The sequence below is a fragment of the Colias croceus genome, chromosome 22 (genome assembly GCF_905220415.1).
Source record: "Colias croceus chromosome 22, ilColCroc2.1".
In the NCBI taxonomy this organism is placed as follows: Eukaryota; Metazoa; Arthropoda; class Insecta; order Lepidoptera; family Pieridae; genus Colias; species Colias croceus.
Window position 1 is genome coordinate 6,307,549 of NC_059558.1, and position 19,168 is coordinate 6,326,716.

At 33.4% G+C, this 19,168-nt stretch overlaps 2 protein-coding genes across 4 annotated transcripts in view; one reads left to right on the forward strand and one right to left on the reverse strand.

Annotated features, from left to right (window-relative positions):
- LOC123702027 overlaps positions 1-1,516 on the forward strand; it is a 28,731-nt gene extending 27,215 nt beyond the window's left edge. The window contains exons 23-24 of the mRNA XM_045649678.1: positions 327-423; positions 1,171-1,516. Of these exons, the coding sequence (XP_045505634.1) occupies positions 327-423; positions 1,171-1,318 (245 nt within the window). The 3' untranslated portion in view covers positions 1,319-1,516. The remainder of the gene's footprint in view (positions 1-326; positions 424-1,170) is intronic.
- A 1,360-nt stretch (positions 1,517-2,876) lies between these two features.
- LOC123702032 (far upstream element-binding protein 1) lies at positions 2,877-18,529 on the reverse strand. Of its 3 annotated transcripts, none has more exons than XM_045649689.1 (16): positions 18,363-18,529; positions 18,039-18,151; positions 17,206-17,360; positions 16,900-17,038; positions 15,302-15,419; positions 14,855-14,983; positions 12,641-12,790; positions 12,109-12,239; positions 11,570-11,645; positions 10,747-10,894; positions 9,851-10,011; positions 8,518-8,685; positions 7,544-7,679; positions 6,814-6,971; positions 6,066-6,246; positions 2,877-3,866 (listed from the first exon to the last, which is right to left on the reverse strand). In XM_045649689.1, the coding sequence occupies exons 1-15, from the start codon at positions 18,444-18,446 to the stop codon at positions 6,067-6,069; spliced, it is 2,046 nt and encodes a 681-aa protein (XP_045505645.1). In that variant the 5' UTR covers positions 18,447-18,529; the 3' UTR covers positions 2,877-3,866; position 6,066. The 3 variants fall into 3 exon arrangements, with proteins under 3 accessions (XP_045505645.1, XP_045505646.1, XP_045505647.1); XM_045649690.1 differs by having other exon boundaries at positions 6,062-6,246; XM_045649691.1 differs by lacking the exons at positions 16,900-17,038; positions 17,206-17,360.
- Positions 18,530-19,168: the final 639 nt, after the last annotated feature.

The window sequence follows — 19,168 nt, forward strand, 5'->3', positions numbered from 1 at the left end:
TTCCAAGTTATTGCTAATAATTTGTTAAAAAAATCGGAATAATCATACTTATGTATTTTTATATGGTTTGTAAACGTTATAAGATAATTGTAGAAGTAGCTATATATCGCTATCTTTGCGATTCTTTTCTATCGATTAAAATGATGTAGGTAAGTTGTTGTATTGTTTTCAACACAGAACTTACTTCCTAAATAGAACCAGAAATTTTCAAATATCATTTTTTCAGTTTTATATTTGTGAAGACTGACTTGTTTAGGTAAGAATTTACAAATACTTTCGACTTATTTTGTATCATAGATGTCTGAATTAAAATTATTGATTTTTAGGCGAAGGAAGTGACGCCGACGTAGAATGCGCTCCACCACAGAGCAAGTCAGAAACGCGTAGAGTTCGACCCAAAACTGCCAGAACGAGACGAAATCGGTAAGCGTTCTAGTAGTCGTCGACATGTGACGTCGGTTGAAGTAGCCTCTGCCGTTCGTCTGTTAGAACTTAGAACTCTAACTTAGCAAAAAACATGTTTATTATGGACCCTCGCTTAACAATGGGCAGCGTAAAGCGTTGCCCCAACAAATGATCGTCGATATGCCGCCATTACGGCGATTATGAATCAACATTTACAAACTCTACAATGACGGCCGATCGCCCTCTACACTATCGAGATTTCCTCTACTCGCCCCTTTGAGTTATTAAGTAGGTACATAGTCAATGACCGACCAACGCGCTGCCTGTGAAGAGGGCCCATGATATTAGTAACCACATAATTCATACGTCGTTGGTTCGTAGTAATCTTAGATATTTCATGGCTGATGGCAACATTTAAAAATGTATCTCATAACTTAGGATTAATTTAACCTCACCCAGATTTTTAACCAAATTCATGTTAAACATCTCGTTTTTACGAATTAATTTTTTGGTTGCCGCCTGCCGGTCCTTCACATTCGTAGGAAAACGCAAGTATAGGCGAAAATTCCAAATTTTTCTACATTTTTACAAGTGACAGAAAATAGCCTATCATAATAATATGTATTATATTATGTATTCATTTTTATATTCTAGTGAGATTAGACTAGTTAATTAAGTTATTGAAAGTCTTAGGACTAAGTTTTGAGCATTTAATAGTACGACTGTCAGTTCAGCTACTAAGCCATTAAAATATTATAATTACAGAATATCTCCAGTCCTTGATACGGGCAGCCCTCTAGAGCCATGGGCGACCGCCCATTTGTCTAAACTTACACAATTCATGCATTCCGCCAGCGGTTCTTCTACAGCAATGTCCAACAGTTCACCGGAGACCACGCCTCGACGATATTAATAAATAAAATTATAAAAAATAAACGGTGTGCATGTACTGCCTTATATCTTGAACCATAGAGGTTAAGTGTAACTGCCAGTTTTTAAACGTATTTTATGAGTAGATCTGTAGATATTAATTTTGTAAATAGTAAATTGATATTAGTGTATGTAAGAAGTAATATACATTGCTAGCAATAAAATAAAACCACAAATTCAATCGCATCTTTTATTTTATCCCAATTCGCTTCAATGTCATTCATGTCCAATTTTTATCAATGAAATATCATTCATATGGTAAAATTCACATTTAATACAAAATAAACAATACGTATGCATAAATATCACAACAAAATAAAAATGGAGAAAAGAACACAAACGTTTGGAAATTGAAATGGCAACATATAGAAACCATAGACAATATAATCGTGTCGGGATTTTTTTGGTGAAATATTTAATAAAAGGCGCCAACGGCCAAATAAATAAGACAATAAACATATAAAGAAATTGAAATATTCAGAATAAACGTACATGTAAATAAAATAAAATGCATTAAAATACCCATTAGATGTAGGTAAAATATAATATTGCATTCCTACCAATAATTTATTCATAGCTTATAAAACGATCATAAATTAGTGTTAATTTTTGTTCCTACATTTCTCAATTATTTTAAACAAACATACTTTGCCCACGGTTCATTTCTGTGTCTCTTTATTAATAAAATAATTATATACTTTTAATTATACGCTAGGAGGTAAAAGTTTAATTGACGTTGTCCATAAACTGTGTTATTTAAGTAGGTAACCAAGTTTTAAAATAAGCATTTTTAACACCTAGTTTAACCTAAAAATGTAAGAAATTCAATTTAGGTATTAGAACTATATATTAAGTATGAAAAATGTGTTAATATATCCCTAAATAATTAGCAATTCGCTTTTTTCTAGTTTATCAAAGATAAATATTTTGTTCAGGTACTTTCATTTTATATTGACTTACCAATATAATCTTTACTTACGTATTCAATCAGCTACTGCCATCATTGTTCCATAATGTTCTTCTTAATCATTTTTATAAGCCATTTTATTTGATGTTTTTTAGGATCACCTTTAACAGATCGACAAGTGACAAAAATCACACAAAATGATATTGAAAAAAGATATAGAATATCAAATCGTTCATTGTGTCAAATAATATCAAATAAAAATATCAATTTACACCAAAACATCAGAGAAGCATATCACAAAATTCATTTCATAAATCAATGTGAAGTATGCTGTAAAGGTCACACGGTAAAAATGCAGTCATTTATAATGACAAAAGTAAACCAAACATGAAATCACATACTAGAAAAATGGCAATACTTATGATAACACGTTTAAATGCACAGTAATGACAGTTTAAATGGCATCAAAAATGTAAATCAAAATCAACAATAGCCTAAATTAAAATAAAAAGAAATAGGTATGCACTCTTTATATTATGTGAAAAATATATATTCGTGGTATAGTTTCATTTTTAGGGTCACTTACCTCCGGGTCTGTGGAGAGAATATGTGATTATAAATAAAATGAACACAATATCAATTAACATACACTTTATATCTTAATATTAGTACAATGATGAGGGTAGTTCCCTGTGCAATGAACTCTCGAACCTTCTTAGAGTCGAACAATATTCATGAGGAATGTAAGACACATTACCGTCGATACACACCTAGATTTATCAAAGCTAAAATTTTTAATACATTCTAAAGATTTTATGTAACTACCGTCCGTTTTCGAATTTTTAATTGTGTTAGTAACCTATTGAGCTGTCAAGAGAGTCGCGAAACATCGTCCCTAACTTAAAATCTAAACAAATTAGTTCAAATGTCGTTTATAACTCGTTCCGATTTACAATCATAGAATATGGTTACACGCTTGGCGATTTTGGTGCACAATTATTTTACATTTTCCATACCGAATTATACAACTTAAGAGTCACAATCGCCTGTGCATAATCGTAAGTACATGTTGCGCATGACGTTTTAAATCAATCAAATCGACACATTTGGTAATTTTATTCAAATTTACAATTCTATGCCAAAATCGCCAAACTGGCAACCTTATAGTACACAGTATAAAACATGAGATTGCGCATACGATATCCAACAGTATATACCACAGTATGTGTAAGCTAAGTCACTCAACAGTGCATTTACCTCGAGTCCTCGCGGCGCGACGTATCACTCAATCGCTTTCTCTCTAAGCTCCGTCGGTTCACTGTTACATCTAAGGCTGTGTGGCTATTTTTTACACCTGGACAAACTGACAATGATCAATATCGAAATGGGCACTAGCACACAATAATAATAATATACATAACAGATAGGATAGTCCACACGGCCGTCACGGAAAGACAAATAGCGATATAATCTCATAGAGAGGCCCGCAAGAAACACACGTATGTTATAAATTATTGCGGGTAGTATGGAAGTGAACGTTTTTGCTGTACTCCGAACGGCTTATATTTAGATAAAACTACAATGGAGGTATCTTCATTCCGTAACGTTGTCTCGCGGCCGGTTTCTGCAATCAGACAGACAGACATGGCACAAATCACAATAATACTATGTATATATATAATATATAACGCTCGTGTCGTTGTGGAGACGCCAACTGCCGCTCCGAGCTACACACATCTGCAACACTACACACACGCAGCGCTGACACACATGACTTGAGGACACATATATACATATATTTAAAGTAGTTTTTACTTTTAATATTTTTTTTTGACAAATATTCAGGAGTGAAATCTCCTAAATGTAAGGAATTCTTTATTTTTCATTAGAAGCGTAAAATATATAACATGTTTTGTATTAATTAATAATACCTAGTTAAAAAAAAACTAAAAAAACACGCTTTTTGCAAATTAAAAAATGGAATAATTTTATCAAATTAGTGTATTGTCATCGGTCCTCAATAAATCTACAAAGTTTGAACGAAGTCTGGCCGTTTAAAGTGGGTCAAAATTGCGCCCAAAGAAGTCGGTTACAAACAAACATACAAACATACAGGTGAAGCTAATAAAAAGCGTGTAAAAAGAGAACTTATTTCAAATCTAGAAACTGAAGTATATAAAAAATATGTAATGATATCTTCTTCGCTCTTAGTAACAGGTAATTTTTTTATCTAATTAAATTTTGCTATTTATAAATAGATACTCTTTTATATTTGTGTAAATTTTTATTTTCATCATAATATAAAAGATCGAGAAATACTAGTATATGTGCCCTCAACAGTTTAACAATACGAAATAATGATAGCATGTTCATAAATATACATAATTAAAAACACAGTGCATTAAATATGTTTAAAATAATATAATATCATTTATATTCAAACATGCACTATAAAATTAAACCAGTGTCTAAAACTTAGTACACATGTCATAAAAAGTACAATTTAAACCAAATATGTACGCTGCAATAAAATATATTATGACACCATATTCATTCCATTTAACATTTAAAAATATAATATATAAATAACACAAATATATCAACAGTATGGTGAACTTAAAATGTAATAAAATGAAACACACAAAATACCTTTAAAATTAAATATAGTAAGTAGTTATAAGAAAATATATATTGAAAAAACAAAAAGAAAAGCAGTGTGTACTAACCACTATGCAAAAGAAGCCTTCATTCATATAATTATTATAATGAGTGCTTGGTGCTATAATATAGGTACAATGTTATGACAGGATATGAATCAAGTAAATTGCAAACTAAATCTATAGAATTTAGTTTCACATCATATTTCTACTAATTTACCAGTCTTTAGAAACAGAAAAAAAAGAGACTTAAAATATATTAAAAGATTTGTAAATCAATATTAAAAAAAAAAACCTTTTGCTGAATAGTGGAAGGTTTTCATGTATCATTAGGGCTTTCGGTAAAAAAGCGGACTATTATGAAAAACCTGAGTAACAAAGACTCAATCATAACTCCTTTCAAACTCAAACATTTATTTATTCAATTAGACTTCTTATAAAAATACTTTTGAATCGTCATAACATTTACCACCGATTTTCAGTTATACAGCATTACCAACAAGCATTGCGAACCACCGACATATTGTAACCTTTATTATCCATCAAAAATTCAAACATAACTACCCTTTCCACACAAAACACACGCGTGAGTAAATAAATAGTACAGAGATAAAGTTTCATACAACCACGCCAACTCGTGCCACTACTACAAGCACATGACAGATGTCTGCACTTCTACTGCGGAGGTGTTATCACTTATCACATACACAGTTTGCTAGTTGACAATTATTTTCTTTATCAGTTGTAAATTTTCATATATTTATGGAAAAATGTGGTGTTTTTTACAAAACGTGCGAAGCCGCGCGCGGAAATCTAGTATACCATAAAAGTAAAAATATATAATAATACCGTCATCAAAATTTTTAAAATAAGTAAGTTTAAAATACATTTTAACAACCCGTCTGAAATAGGTACGAACTTCTGCACGTTCTTAAGAAGCTGTGTGTTTGTACCATTTATTTACTCATGTGGTTGGAAGTTGAGTAATGTTTGGAAACTAGTTGGAACCGACTTGCGCGGTTGCATGAAGCTTTATCTGTACTGCTTATACACTCACATAGTTTCACAAATATATCTATGTACTATTACTAATTTATTGTTTTGTCTCTGTACTATTTATACACTCATACACAAATCATGTACTACATGCACCCTCACGTACCCACCTCACTGGTGCGCCGCGTCCTGTTGGCCGCCGCCGTACGGGTTGTACGCGTACGGGTACACGGGCGGGTACATCGGGTACTGCGGGTACTGGCCCATGCCGCCGGGCGACGCGCCCGACGGCTGCGATGTTGGGGCCGGGGGCGCTTGTTGCGGCGGCGCTTGTTGCTGTTGTTGCTGTTGCTGTGGGGTGGAAAGTTGTCATGAGTATACTCTATAACATTTTGGAAGCCTAATTACACATTAAATAATACATACATATGTTAGTCTTATAGTTATGTCTATTGTTACTGCTGTTGCTGCGGGAGAGTATAATATTGAATAATAGGTATGTGTGTTTTATAGATGTTGTATTGATTTTGCTGCGGAGTGATGAGTGGTCATTATTTTAGATATTGAGTATTTATGTAGATGTGAATTATTGCTGTTAGTGCTGGTGTTGCGGGGTGAAATGTGGTCATGAGTATCATACTTTAAAAAGTGTTTAGAAATAGGTATATGTATGTATAATTAGCATATTATGTTTTGTTGCTTTTGCTGCGGGATGGAGAATGATCGTGATTTAAAATCATATTTTAAATAGTCATTCTAAATATTGAATAATATGTTTATTTTTGTTGCTGTTGCTATGTGTGAAGAGTGGTGAAGTACATTAAATATTTTTTTTTAAATCATTATTTTTGCTGATAATAATGTATCATCCATGTTTATTTTTGCTGTTGCTTGCTATTGCTCGGGCTCCAAACTCACCTTGGCCTTAATCTGCGCCTCAATAGCCTCGGCCTCCTTCACCTTCCCGATCCCGCGGTAGTACTCCGCCCACTGCGCGCTGTAGTCCGGCGCCGAGTTGTTGGCGGCGGGCGCGGGCGCGGGGCTCGGGCTCGACGTGTTCGCCGTGTTGTTCGAGCCTACGTACAAGAAAAAAGATTAAGTATTTTTAACCGACTTCAAAAAAAAGGAGGAGGTTATCAATTCGGCCGGTATATATATTTTTTTTTTTTTATGTATGTACACCGATTACTCCGAGGTTTCTGAACCGATTTACGTGATTCTTTTTTTGTTCGATGCGGGATGGTGTCGAATTGGTCCCATAAAAATTTTATTCGGATAGGCCCAGTAGTTTTTATTTTATGAGCATTTTTGTCTGTAGGTATTTGTAAATTTTGCAAGTGCAAGTTTGAAGTCGGTTGTTTTTAACGCAGTTATCACTTGTCTCGTATTTGATTTTACCAGTCTTATCACTACATAGTATAAAACAAAGTCGCTTTCTCTGTCTTTATGTCCCTTTGTATGCTTAAATCTACGCAACGGATTTTGATGCGGTTTTTTTTAATAGATAGAGTGATTCAAGAGGACGGTTTTAGTATATAATTTATTAGGTTAGACAAAGCGGGCGGCTAGTTTTTCTATATATTAAAAAATCATCATAATATCAAGGATAAAGTTTTGTAATAAACGTTATCTGATATAAATAACTCACCAATCTGCTGCTGCTGCTTCGCCTGCTGCTCAATGGCCTCTGCTTCCTTCACGAGGCCGAGGGACCGATAGTAGTCAATCCACTGTTGGGAGTAGTCTGGCTGCCCGGTGGACGGGTTGATTTGCACTTGCTGTTGCTGTATAAAAAACAATTTATTTAGAAATTAAAGACTTTTTAACGGATTTTAAACGCGATTTATTCATTCTATTATTTTCCCGACGTTTCGAACACTTTACAGCGAGCGTGGTCACGGGGAGACCCCGGTGTCTAAAGTGATAGAATGAATAAATCGCGTTTAAAATCCGTTAAAAAGTCTTTAATTTCTAAATGTATAATACTCGCGTAAAATCAAACCCTAGAAAACAATTTATTTGATTGTGCTTTTAGTGAAAAGGTATAGACTATAGAGTGAGAATAGTGGCAAATACAATTTATGAAGATTTTATAAAGTCCAAGTGAAATGCAATTATGGTTAAGTAGTGTTTTTTTAAATTCACAGACTTCATTTTTACTAGCACAAAGAATAAAATGAAAGTTATAATTATTATATTTCCTTTTTAGCTTATTGATAATCTATAACATAAATTGTTATTCATCATCACAGTCTGTATGACATAACAACCTTGTGACTGACCACATAATATAACGAAATCACTGACAACAAACTTACGACTGGCCACATATAATAAAAGAAAAAAAAAAAACAACTGACATAACAACCTACAACTGGCCGCATACACATAAAAAAACCCGTCCGATTAGGGCCCTTTTGGCCTCCTCCACTCAAGCGACAGCTCAAGCCGAGGTTCGTGGTCCCCGTGGCGGGGGGACGCCCTTGTGCATGTCGCTACCAGGGTGAACCTTCAGTTCACCCCCGCGTCCGCGTTAAAATGTAGAAGCCCTTCTGGCTAACATTGAGAGACACCACACAAAAAAAAAATAAAAAAAAAACAAAAACTAATGACGTCACCGACCTGCGGCTGGTGCGGCTGCGGCTGCTGGTGCCAGTGCGGGTTGTATCCCCAGGCGGGCCCGCCGCCGTAGAACTCGCCGCCCCCCCCACCGCCGCCCCCGCTGTTGCCGTTGTTGCCGCCATTGCCGCTGTTGCCTTCGCCGCCGCCGTCCGCCACGAAGTTCACCGGCTACAACACAATTTATTTATTTTTACATACATATATTCCTTACAGCTATTTGTATTACAATATTTATAACTAGATTTCCGCCCGCGTTTTCAAAGAAAAACCCGTATAGTTCCCGTTCCCGTGGGATTTCCGGGATAAAACCTATCCTATGTGTTAATCCAAGTTACCCTCTATATGTGTGCTAAATTTCATTGTAATCGGTTCAGTAGTTTTTACGTGAAAGAGTAACAAACATCCATACATCCATACTTACTTTCGCCTTTATAATAGTAGTAGGATTAACTTTAACAAAAAAATACGCCAATAAAAAGGAATACCAATAATAAGACAATTAATGTGACAGTAGTTTTACAATAACTATTATAACAACGATAAAGTGGATATTATCTTTTTGAACATGATATACAAAAAAGAGGAAAACGTACCCATTATAGAATGTTTGGTATGGATGTGTGAATACAATTATACAATTATAAATATTTACACTTTTACTAAACACTGAAGTAAACAATATTTTAATAATAATTCATTAATTTATTCATTGAAACATCATTGGTACACTTGTTAGTAACAATATTATAGTGCAGCTGCAGCAGCTTCTTTACACTACACAATTTTTTCTCAAAATTTAAAAGCACAATTATTACAGTAATCAAAACTTATATTGAATTTTAAAATAAATGAATATTTGCCATTTAGTACTGTTTCACGCATTTAAAAGAAATCGTGAAATAAAATTTGAAATTTGTTACACATTGTGACTGCTGTACATACCACAATGAGCAGCAAAACCACAAAGGTCTAATTTAAATTTATTATGTACATAGTTTAAAAAAATGGTTGTTATGTCTCATCTCTGCAATTCTGCATACAAACCTACCTTCAGTCTTAGCAAAAACGTTTCAAACTGCCGATTCCCGCCATTTTAAAATTTTACATACATCTTATCTTAATCTTAATATATATAAATCTCGTGTCACAATGTTTGTCCTCAATGGACTCCTAAACCACTTAACCGATTATAATAAAATTCGCACACTATGTGCAGTTCGATCCAACTTGAGAGATAGGATAGTTTAAATCTCAAATCGTTTTAGAGAAAGCGGGCGAAGCCGCGGGCGGTAAGCTAGTATTTATATATATAATATAATATAGAGCCACTAACCATGCCAACTTTCTCCATGATGATCCGCTTGCAGTTCTCCACAGCGTCCGGGTGGCCCTTGATGAAGAACGTCCGGTTCACGCGGTCCTGGTTCTGCGCGCGCCTGTCGAGCTCGCAGTGAGCGCCAGACTGCGCGTTTATTTGCTTTATTACTTCACCTCCTGTGTAATAATAATATTGTTTAGTTATTTGTACTTGAGATGTGTAAAACTTCAACTGTAGGATTGCTAGTCTTTTTTTACCTTCCCAGGCCGACCGACATGTAACACGTACATTTAGGCACGAATGGTTCTTCACACGAGGAAACGAGCAAAAGAATGGTTCTTCACTCGAGGAAGAAATAAATATTAGAGTATCATCAGTATTTATATTTGAAAAAATTTCATCATCAAAGTGAACTGATAAGCAAATTTGTAATGAAACTTGACGAGACGAGTAGATGTTTTTTGTGTGTTACGTTTAAAAATGAAACAATCACATTGTTTTGTAAACAAACTTGAAACACAAAATATTTAAACAAAAATAAAACATGTGCAAAATTGAAACGATCTGTAAGAACAATTTGCTTTCAATCATTCCGAGACAATGACACAGTACAGCAAAAGACAAAAACGGTACAAATTCCACATGACAATTCAAAATATTATATTCTTTCTTATAAAATTCTTCAAACATATAAATGCCATACTAATATTAATATTATAACTGCGAAAGTAATTCTGTCTGTCTGTTACTCAATCACGCCTAAACTACTGAATCAATTTGCATGAAATTTGGTATGGAGATATTTTGATACCTGAGAAAGTTAATGGGCTACTTTTTATTACGAAATATGTACCACGGGCGAAGCCGGGGCGGACCGCTAGTTCCTTATAAAAACTCTCATATCCACAAACCTCTTCCAATAATGAGTCCACACTTCACATTAGAGACGGTGAAGCTGACCCTCACTTCTGGAGCGCTATCCTGCCACTGCTGGTTGTCTCTGTCGTTGTTACCCTGGTTCTTGTTCGTTGGTCGGCCTCGGCCCGAACGGATTGCCAACTGTATGATAGAATTGAATATTATAAATTGTCTAGGTTGATTTAAACTAAAAAGGTCTTATAATAATAAAATCTCATTTATTTCTCGGAAAAAAAGTTCAATACATAATAGCTTAATTAATTTAAAAGAAACAAGAACATACTTTCACATTTCCATATATGTATATACAATAGTATGAAAGTTTTTATAAATGGTCGGATAAGATGTGATAATCTTTCTTTATAAGCTTTTAATTTCACACTAAACTGTTTACTTTTTGATAATCAATATTCAATAACTACAAATGATATTATTATCTATACATATAATAAATCTGTAGAAGAGTCAATTCTGTACATTGAAAATATGAAAAAAATAAATAGCAGGGGGTGTTACTGGATCGATACCAAACCCAAATATGTATGTGATTAAAAAATTTGTTGTCTGTCTGTCTGTCTGTATGTTCAGGCATCACGTGAAAACTAACGGTTCGATTTCGATGAAACTTGGTATAATTATACCTTATTACCCTGGGCATAAAATAGGATACTTTTTATCCCGGAAAAATACGTAGAAAAAATAAATCTTCCGCGCGGACGGAGTCGCGGGCGAAAGCTAGTTTTGTACTAAAGAAAGTACTTAAATAACTCAATACTACTAAAATCTCTAAAGAATATGCGACAAAAGTAAACTTACATTAACACTGCTGATAAGGTCTTCAATCATCTGCCGCGCATGATCCACTTGATGAGGCAGCCCTTGCAGATAGCACCTAATGAAAAAGGTAAGGTTTTTAGAAAAATATATCTTATTCTAATAGAACTAGTCTTTCTAAAAAACTAGTCTTTCTAATAAAGTGGAGAATGTGAACATGAAATATTCTACATATATTTTGTTCACATTTTGTCTTTTATTATTTTTTTTTTTACATTAGGGAGATTCCAAGATTATAAGCTAAAGTTACAAGCGATGTAGGTAAAGACAATAACCATGGCCATTAACGGAAAAGACAATAAAAATTCACGTTATTTTTTAAGTGAAACTTCTTTGGGTGCATTGACAGTAAAATTTCAATTTCGCGTCATGGCAATACCGTCACATCATAGAGAAAGGCAAGGATTTTGGTAGCTTTGAATCTTGCCAAAGAAGTTTCACTTCTGGCACATGTGCTTGGAACACACACTATTTTTTATTGTGAATTATATTTTTGAAAATGTAACTTTAGAATAACAAACCTCTTATCCCCCGGGCCTTCTTCCCTCTCCTGGTGGAACTGCACCCTGCAGCCCGAGTCATTCTGTATCTTCTTGATCATATCCCCGCCCCTGCCTATCACGACACCGACGGCTATCTTTGGTACCAGGACCTGTGTAAAAATTTTTATGAAACATAAAAAAATAATTACATTTTTGTGTGCATGTTTTATGAACCATGAGAGATATCAACGCATTTATTAAAAACACAATCTCATTATTTTATTGTTATAACCACTGTATTTATATATTAACGGTACAAATAAATGTATATTCTTTCTTTCATTTCATTATTTAGACAAACAATTTTTTTTATGTAAACATAACTTTTTTATTATTATAACATTAATTTTGTATAATTGGTTATTAGCTGCTAAAATCTAAATAGATACAGATATTTTTGGTGAGTTTTTGTTAACTTTACCAACTAATCTAATTAAATTATACTAATGTCAATATTACTTCCGCGTATAACATTGTAGTATCTATATTAATCAGGTTTTTTTTAACCTACCTCAGTAGAAGTAACCCCGTTCCCCTGATCTTGGTACCCATCGTCGAACCGTGGCCCCGGGCCGCCATCTTTGTCTTGCAACAGCTCGTACACAAGCTGTTTCGCGTGCTCCACTTTTGACGCGTCACCGGAAATACGTAGTGGCTTTTCCTGTTAAATTTTGTTGAAAAACTTGTCTTAATATATAAACAGTGTAGAAATTTATCAAGTCCATTCAATCATATTCCATCGATTCATATAAGTATCATCATCTATCTATTATATATTATGAACTAGCGGTCCGCCCCGGCTTCGCCCGTGGTACGTATTCAGGTTTTCTCTACATAAGAACCATCCTCGTACTTCAAGGAATATAATAAAAAAAGAATTTAAGAAATCAGTTCAGCTGTTCTAAAGTTATGCGCTTACCAACACATTTTGGGATTCATTTTTATATTATAGATTATCTTAATATATATTATAAAGGCGAAAGTTTGTAAGTATGGATGTATGGATGTATGTTACTCTTTCACGTAAAAACTACTGAACCAATTACAATGAAATTTAGCACACATAAAGAGGGTAACTTGGATTAGCACATAGGATAGTTTTTATCCCGGAAATCCCACGGGAACGGGAACTATGCGGGTTTTCCTTTGCAAACGCGGGCGAAGCCGCGGGCGGAAATCTAGTATAAAAATGAAACCCGTTTTCCTTGGTCACGGCATCACGCGTGAACCGATTTAGATAATTATTTTTTTAATTATCTATACATATAATAAATCTGTAGAAGGGTCAATAGGCATGACGAAAGATTTTGAAATCCTCTTCCATAATCTGTGTATACGTTTACTATACAAGAAAAACCCTATATTTCGGTAATATACTTAAATTTAACGAAGATAAAAGCCATTTTTCAAAAAATATTTATAAACTGTGCCGTCACTCTTTAGTAAATACGTAATTATTTGTACGCATTGCGAAGAAAATTAAATAATTAAATAAATATAAAATAATAAGAAATGATTGTATAAAGTGGGCGCGGAGAACCCCGAAACCACGTATTGTGAATTCGCAATTATATTTCTGTTGAGTCGATAAAGCATACGTGAAACAAAAGAAAATAAATAAAAATGCGTATTCTCAACATATTCATAACAACAAAATACATCTGACGTGAGTTGTTTATTTAAACGTGACGTCACGCGTGTTTTAGTCAAAATGGCCAACTGCAGAATTTTAATGTTTTATTTTATTGATAATCTCATTAATCTTAATGTTTTTTAGATTTTTAAGTCACTATATTTAATTTATTTAGTATACATTTTCCCTTGAAAACACTAATATGATCATTTATGGATACTGTCGTCATGCCTATTCTGTACATTGAAAATATTGAAAAAATAAATACCAGGGGGTGTTACTGGATCGATACCAAACCCAAATATGTGATTAAAAAATTTTTTGTCTGTCTGTCTGTCTGTCTGTCTGTATGTGAAGGCATCACGTGAAAACTAACGGTTCGATTTCGATGAAACTTGGTAAAATTATACCTTATTAATTTATTATCCTGGGCGTAAAATAGGATACTTTTTATCCTGGAAAAATACGTAGAAAAAAAATAATCTTAATTTTTCAGTTTTATCCATAGACGTTGTTCTGTAGAACCGCGAACACACGTTGCGTATTATTATAGGCCTAGCCGTATTTGGGTCCAATAGATATTTATAAGATGTCATTGTCAGAGTTACTCAAAATGGAGAAATAAACCATCCACGCGAAGACCGACATCCGCGCGGACGGAGTCGCGGGCGGAAGCTAGTTTTTTTAATATAATCCTTGAAGTACGAGGATGGTTCTTATGAAAAAAAAAAAAAACATAAACATGTACCATGGGCGAAGCCAGGGCGAACCGCCAGTTATTAAAAAAAATAAAGCTTAGAGAGTAAAGATTTTAGTCTTCATTAATATGAAATCTTGAGGAAAAAAAACTTGAAAATACAAGATTTTTTTTTCCTCTTGCTAAATCATAAATGAGCCATACTTCAATTGTGACAACTTTGTTTGATGTTACGAATTTCACAATTATTTACTTGTAAGGTTTATATAAGTTACAGACATGAAATTTTTTATTTGAATAATTACCATTTATATACTTCGAGTTTATTTTAAATTCACAAATATACAAATAAGTAATAAAAGTTAAACAAATATTTAAATATAAACAATACTTACATATTCAGTGTTAGGTCCATCTTGTATAACAACCATCTTCGCACCCGACTGCTCTTGCAGTTGCTTGATGGTTTTGCCGTTTTTACCGATGATCAATCCGACTTTCGGTCCGGGTAACATGATTTCATCCTGTTTATTAAATTAAAATTTAAAAAACAAAATTGTATCTTCAATTTTTAATTAAGAAAAAAAATTAAAAGATTATTTTTACAATTTGCATGATAAATAAGTAGAATCAATTTCATGTCCTATATCATTTGAAATATACGATTTATTTTGCGTTTCGCTGAATATTTATTGTATTGTTACAAAATGGTGCAGAATCAATCCTATTCTTATTACAATCATATAAGTACGTACTTCTAGGCCAAAATGTATATAGACTTTCAATAAGCAAAGGATCATAATTATGTATTATACATATGAAATCTATGTGATCAAACTTACAGTAACACCAAGGCCACCACCACCGCCCCCTCCCCTGGGCATCGGTGACATGCCCTGTTCCTGATGCTGCGGGGCATTCTCGCGTCCGCGGTGATTCACTATGTTGTTCACTAGCTCCCTGTTAAATTGAGTTTATATTATGTTTTTTTGATTAAAAATAGGTTTGTGACTCTATCGAATATAATGTATCATACTATGACTGTAACAGAAAGTAATTAGAAAAAGAAAGAGCATATGTGCCAAGCACAAATGTCAGAAACTGATACTTCTAATTGGCAAGATTCAAATAAACCAAAATCGTCGCCCTAGTCTATGAGGTGACGGTATAGCCACGACTTGCCTTGAAATTTTACTCTCAACGCACCTAAAGAAGTTTTACTTAAAAAAAATTGTTGTATTGAAAAGAGACTATGCCCATTATATCATTCTGTCACTGATTAGCACCGTCACTAGTTGCAAAGCAGAGGATATTGTGTAGTTTTCCGATCCTAACACGTTCCTGTTACGGTCATAGAATAATATATAGTGTGTGTAGAGTCCTTAATTTGAATGACAGTTGATTTGCATAATTCAACGAGTTGGAAATATAAAAAAATTGTTACATGCTATGGGACTCGATTTTATCTAGTGTATTGTATGTTACATCTTTCTTTAGTGTGACTTTACAATGCATCGACACTACGTAACCTTTTGTAAATATGTCAAATAATTACAAATGCAGAAAACCTCATTATCTTTTCGCATTAATACAATATTATGTAGCGCATATGATACTTGCGTAAAAATAATAAATACGCATTAAAATAATGAATTATAATACAAGCTGTTTCCTCAAATCTAACAGAACACAATAATATAATATGTACATGTGTGTTCTTTGTAATCCCATAAAGTTGTTTTGATGAAAATGTTGCTATCAACAATCCAATTTGTTGTATAAAATCAATAGCTAGTTCAATTCACAACATGCAACTTTTATAACACATTTCTGACGCTACAATCTATATCATCTTATCTTATAATTGACATAAAATTGTACTATGCTTCCAATTTGTATGAAATTGATATGACTATGTATAAATCAGTTTCACCACATTTAAGAATTAGTTTTATTAACAAATGTTATACATATTATAATATTAAACATATGATTACTGTATAGATATGATGATTGTATTAAATACAATGTTACATTGTTTTAGACATGATAAAATAATTATTTTGTATTCAATTTATACACCAACCCAGTGCGTATTTTGCAAGAATGAAATGAGTGTACATGATAATTTATTGGTAATTTAAAATTCCATATTACCGATTGAGGTTAACGTTATATGAAAATCAGTGCATTCATATAATAAAAAATATAGGAATAGTAGCCGTCTTATTAACAAATTATTGTGCATTATATAAAAATAGACTAAAAGAACACATGCTTAAATAACACTATGTATTTTTGGTAAAAAGTCCACTAGATTACAAATTCATATTACCTACCTATTACCTATGTAAATAGCATCACACTAGTTAAAAAAGGCTGTCAGTTTGCTTCTATAAATAAAAAAAAATAAGCATAGAAAAGAAAATCCAGTAATTACTTGGCCCTAGCGATAGCCTCGCGCGACCCAGTGAGAGTACAAAGCCTATCCGGTTGACCGCCCGAGTCCGGAGCCATTTGTATCTTGCAACCCGTCTCCGCCTGTAACCGCGTGATCTGCTCGCCGCCGCGACCGATTACTGTCATCAATAGTTTTATTGAGAAAAAAAAATTAAATAATAAAAATTAAACAGAAAAAAGGTTTAGCGACTAAAGCAAGTCCACGTTTCCGTTTCCAATTGAAATCCACCACAACAAATTTATCCAAATCTCGGTTAATCTTCTAAGCAAGTCTACGGTTACTCACTGAGTCCGACCATTTTATCAGGAACCCTGATATAGTCATTAATGGCTTGGTCGTTCATCATGTTGGGCGGGCCGGGCGGGGCTGGCGGGGAGCCAGTGTTGGCCGCGATCCTTGCTGCGGCCGCAGCCGCCGCTGCCGCTGCTGCTGCTGACGCACTGTACAATATTTCACATTGACAGTCTTGATATTTCATCTTGAGTAACGCCTTTACATTCGCACTTATGCTTTGTGTATTATTCTCAAATAAATAGATGCATTCTTTATGTACTCGCTTATACAATTGTGATAATGGCAATCCTTGCTGTATAAACTTTTGAAGTACATGTATGTTTATGAAAAATAAAGTTTAATAATACAGAAAAATAGATTGAACATAATTCTTAAAAAAATGAATGTAGGTAAATATTTCTGCATTAAAATAAATAAAATGTATGCTAGACCTGGAATAGTACACAAAATAAAAGTACAAAACAAGTTTGATATACCAAAGTAAAGAAAACATCATAATTTTGTTGATTTAGAAGCAAACTGACAATGAGATATATTTTATAATGAATAACATATCCTGCCTATATAAACAGATGCAGCCCTAGATGTAAAAAAACATTGATTAGAAAAATATAACACCAAACCATTCACTTATTCTAAAAAAGAAATCAAAATCTTCAATTGAATAAATGTAAAGAAAGTGTTATGTTTTACAATTTCATATATAAAATTAGTCTTTAAAAAAATGTTAAGTTTAATACTTTTACATTTTTCGAGTACAAAAGAAGGAAGTAACAACTAGACATAATATAAGTTCAACATTACAAAGTGCTACTTTTTCTCACCTCATCTGTGGTGGAGAATAAGGTGGTTCAGCTGATGCCATTTTCTTAGAGCTTGGTTCAGGTCCGTCTTCAAGAGATCTCTTACTTCCGCCACCTTCAATCTTCGCGGCCACCTAAAATACGTTACAATACACGAATTAGATATCGAGCCGCCAAGTTATAGTATTTCCGAAAGTAGGTTAGACGAATAGCGGCAATAACTAATTTGACAGACGTGGGTACATTGCAGATATAAATGCATCAGGAAGTACCTGCTGATTAATCGCGCTTTATCGTTATTTGGTACGACGGTAGAAAGGCTTTGTGCAAATTATGATGTCTTACCAATTTCGCACGTTGTAGAGCAGCCGCAAATCCCCCTGTTACACTGTTGTTTTGGAGCGTAGCCATAGAAGAATAATCACTCATGTTTGAATTAGAGTAAACATTCAACCACGCAATACGGCAGCCATTAAAAAGGATCAAAAGATCCAAAAAATTTCAATCCCCGTCGCGATCACAGGTCGCGATTCGCAAACTCAGGAAAGAGACGCGTCCATGTACCATAAACTAAATAAATTTAAGTGACATAACTATAGGATACACAGTTCGCAAAGAATACCTTTCAAATTATTATTTTGACCAATGAGCACTAGGTATTGTGTACGATAGAACACTTTCAATTGGTAGAAATTAAATGTTTGCTTATGGAAAATACGTAACTTAAATATTTTTTTGAATTCATACAATTGTTTGATAATATTTGTTAATAATATATTTTTAATAACCAGATTGTTATTTTTATATGTAAAAAGATCTTACAAAGATCTATAATTTCATAAATTAACATTTTTGGTGGTTTTACACAATTTATAGTCTATGACCTTCTACGTTTCGTTTTCCTTACTTACTGGGCTATCAAATGCAATTCAATATAATAAAATACTGCACCGGAGAATATTATTTGGAATTTAAACTAAAAAAAAAAATTAAAATCATCTAAATTATTTATGCACGAGAAAGATTTAAAAAATTTGAATTATTGCTCAGAAATTTACTGTCAAAACATATTTTTTACTTTTATAATTTATTTTCAAGATAAAGTATAACATTAGTAACAACAAAATATATTTTATATTGAAATTTTACCC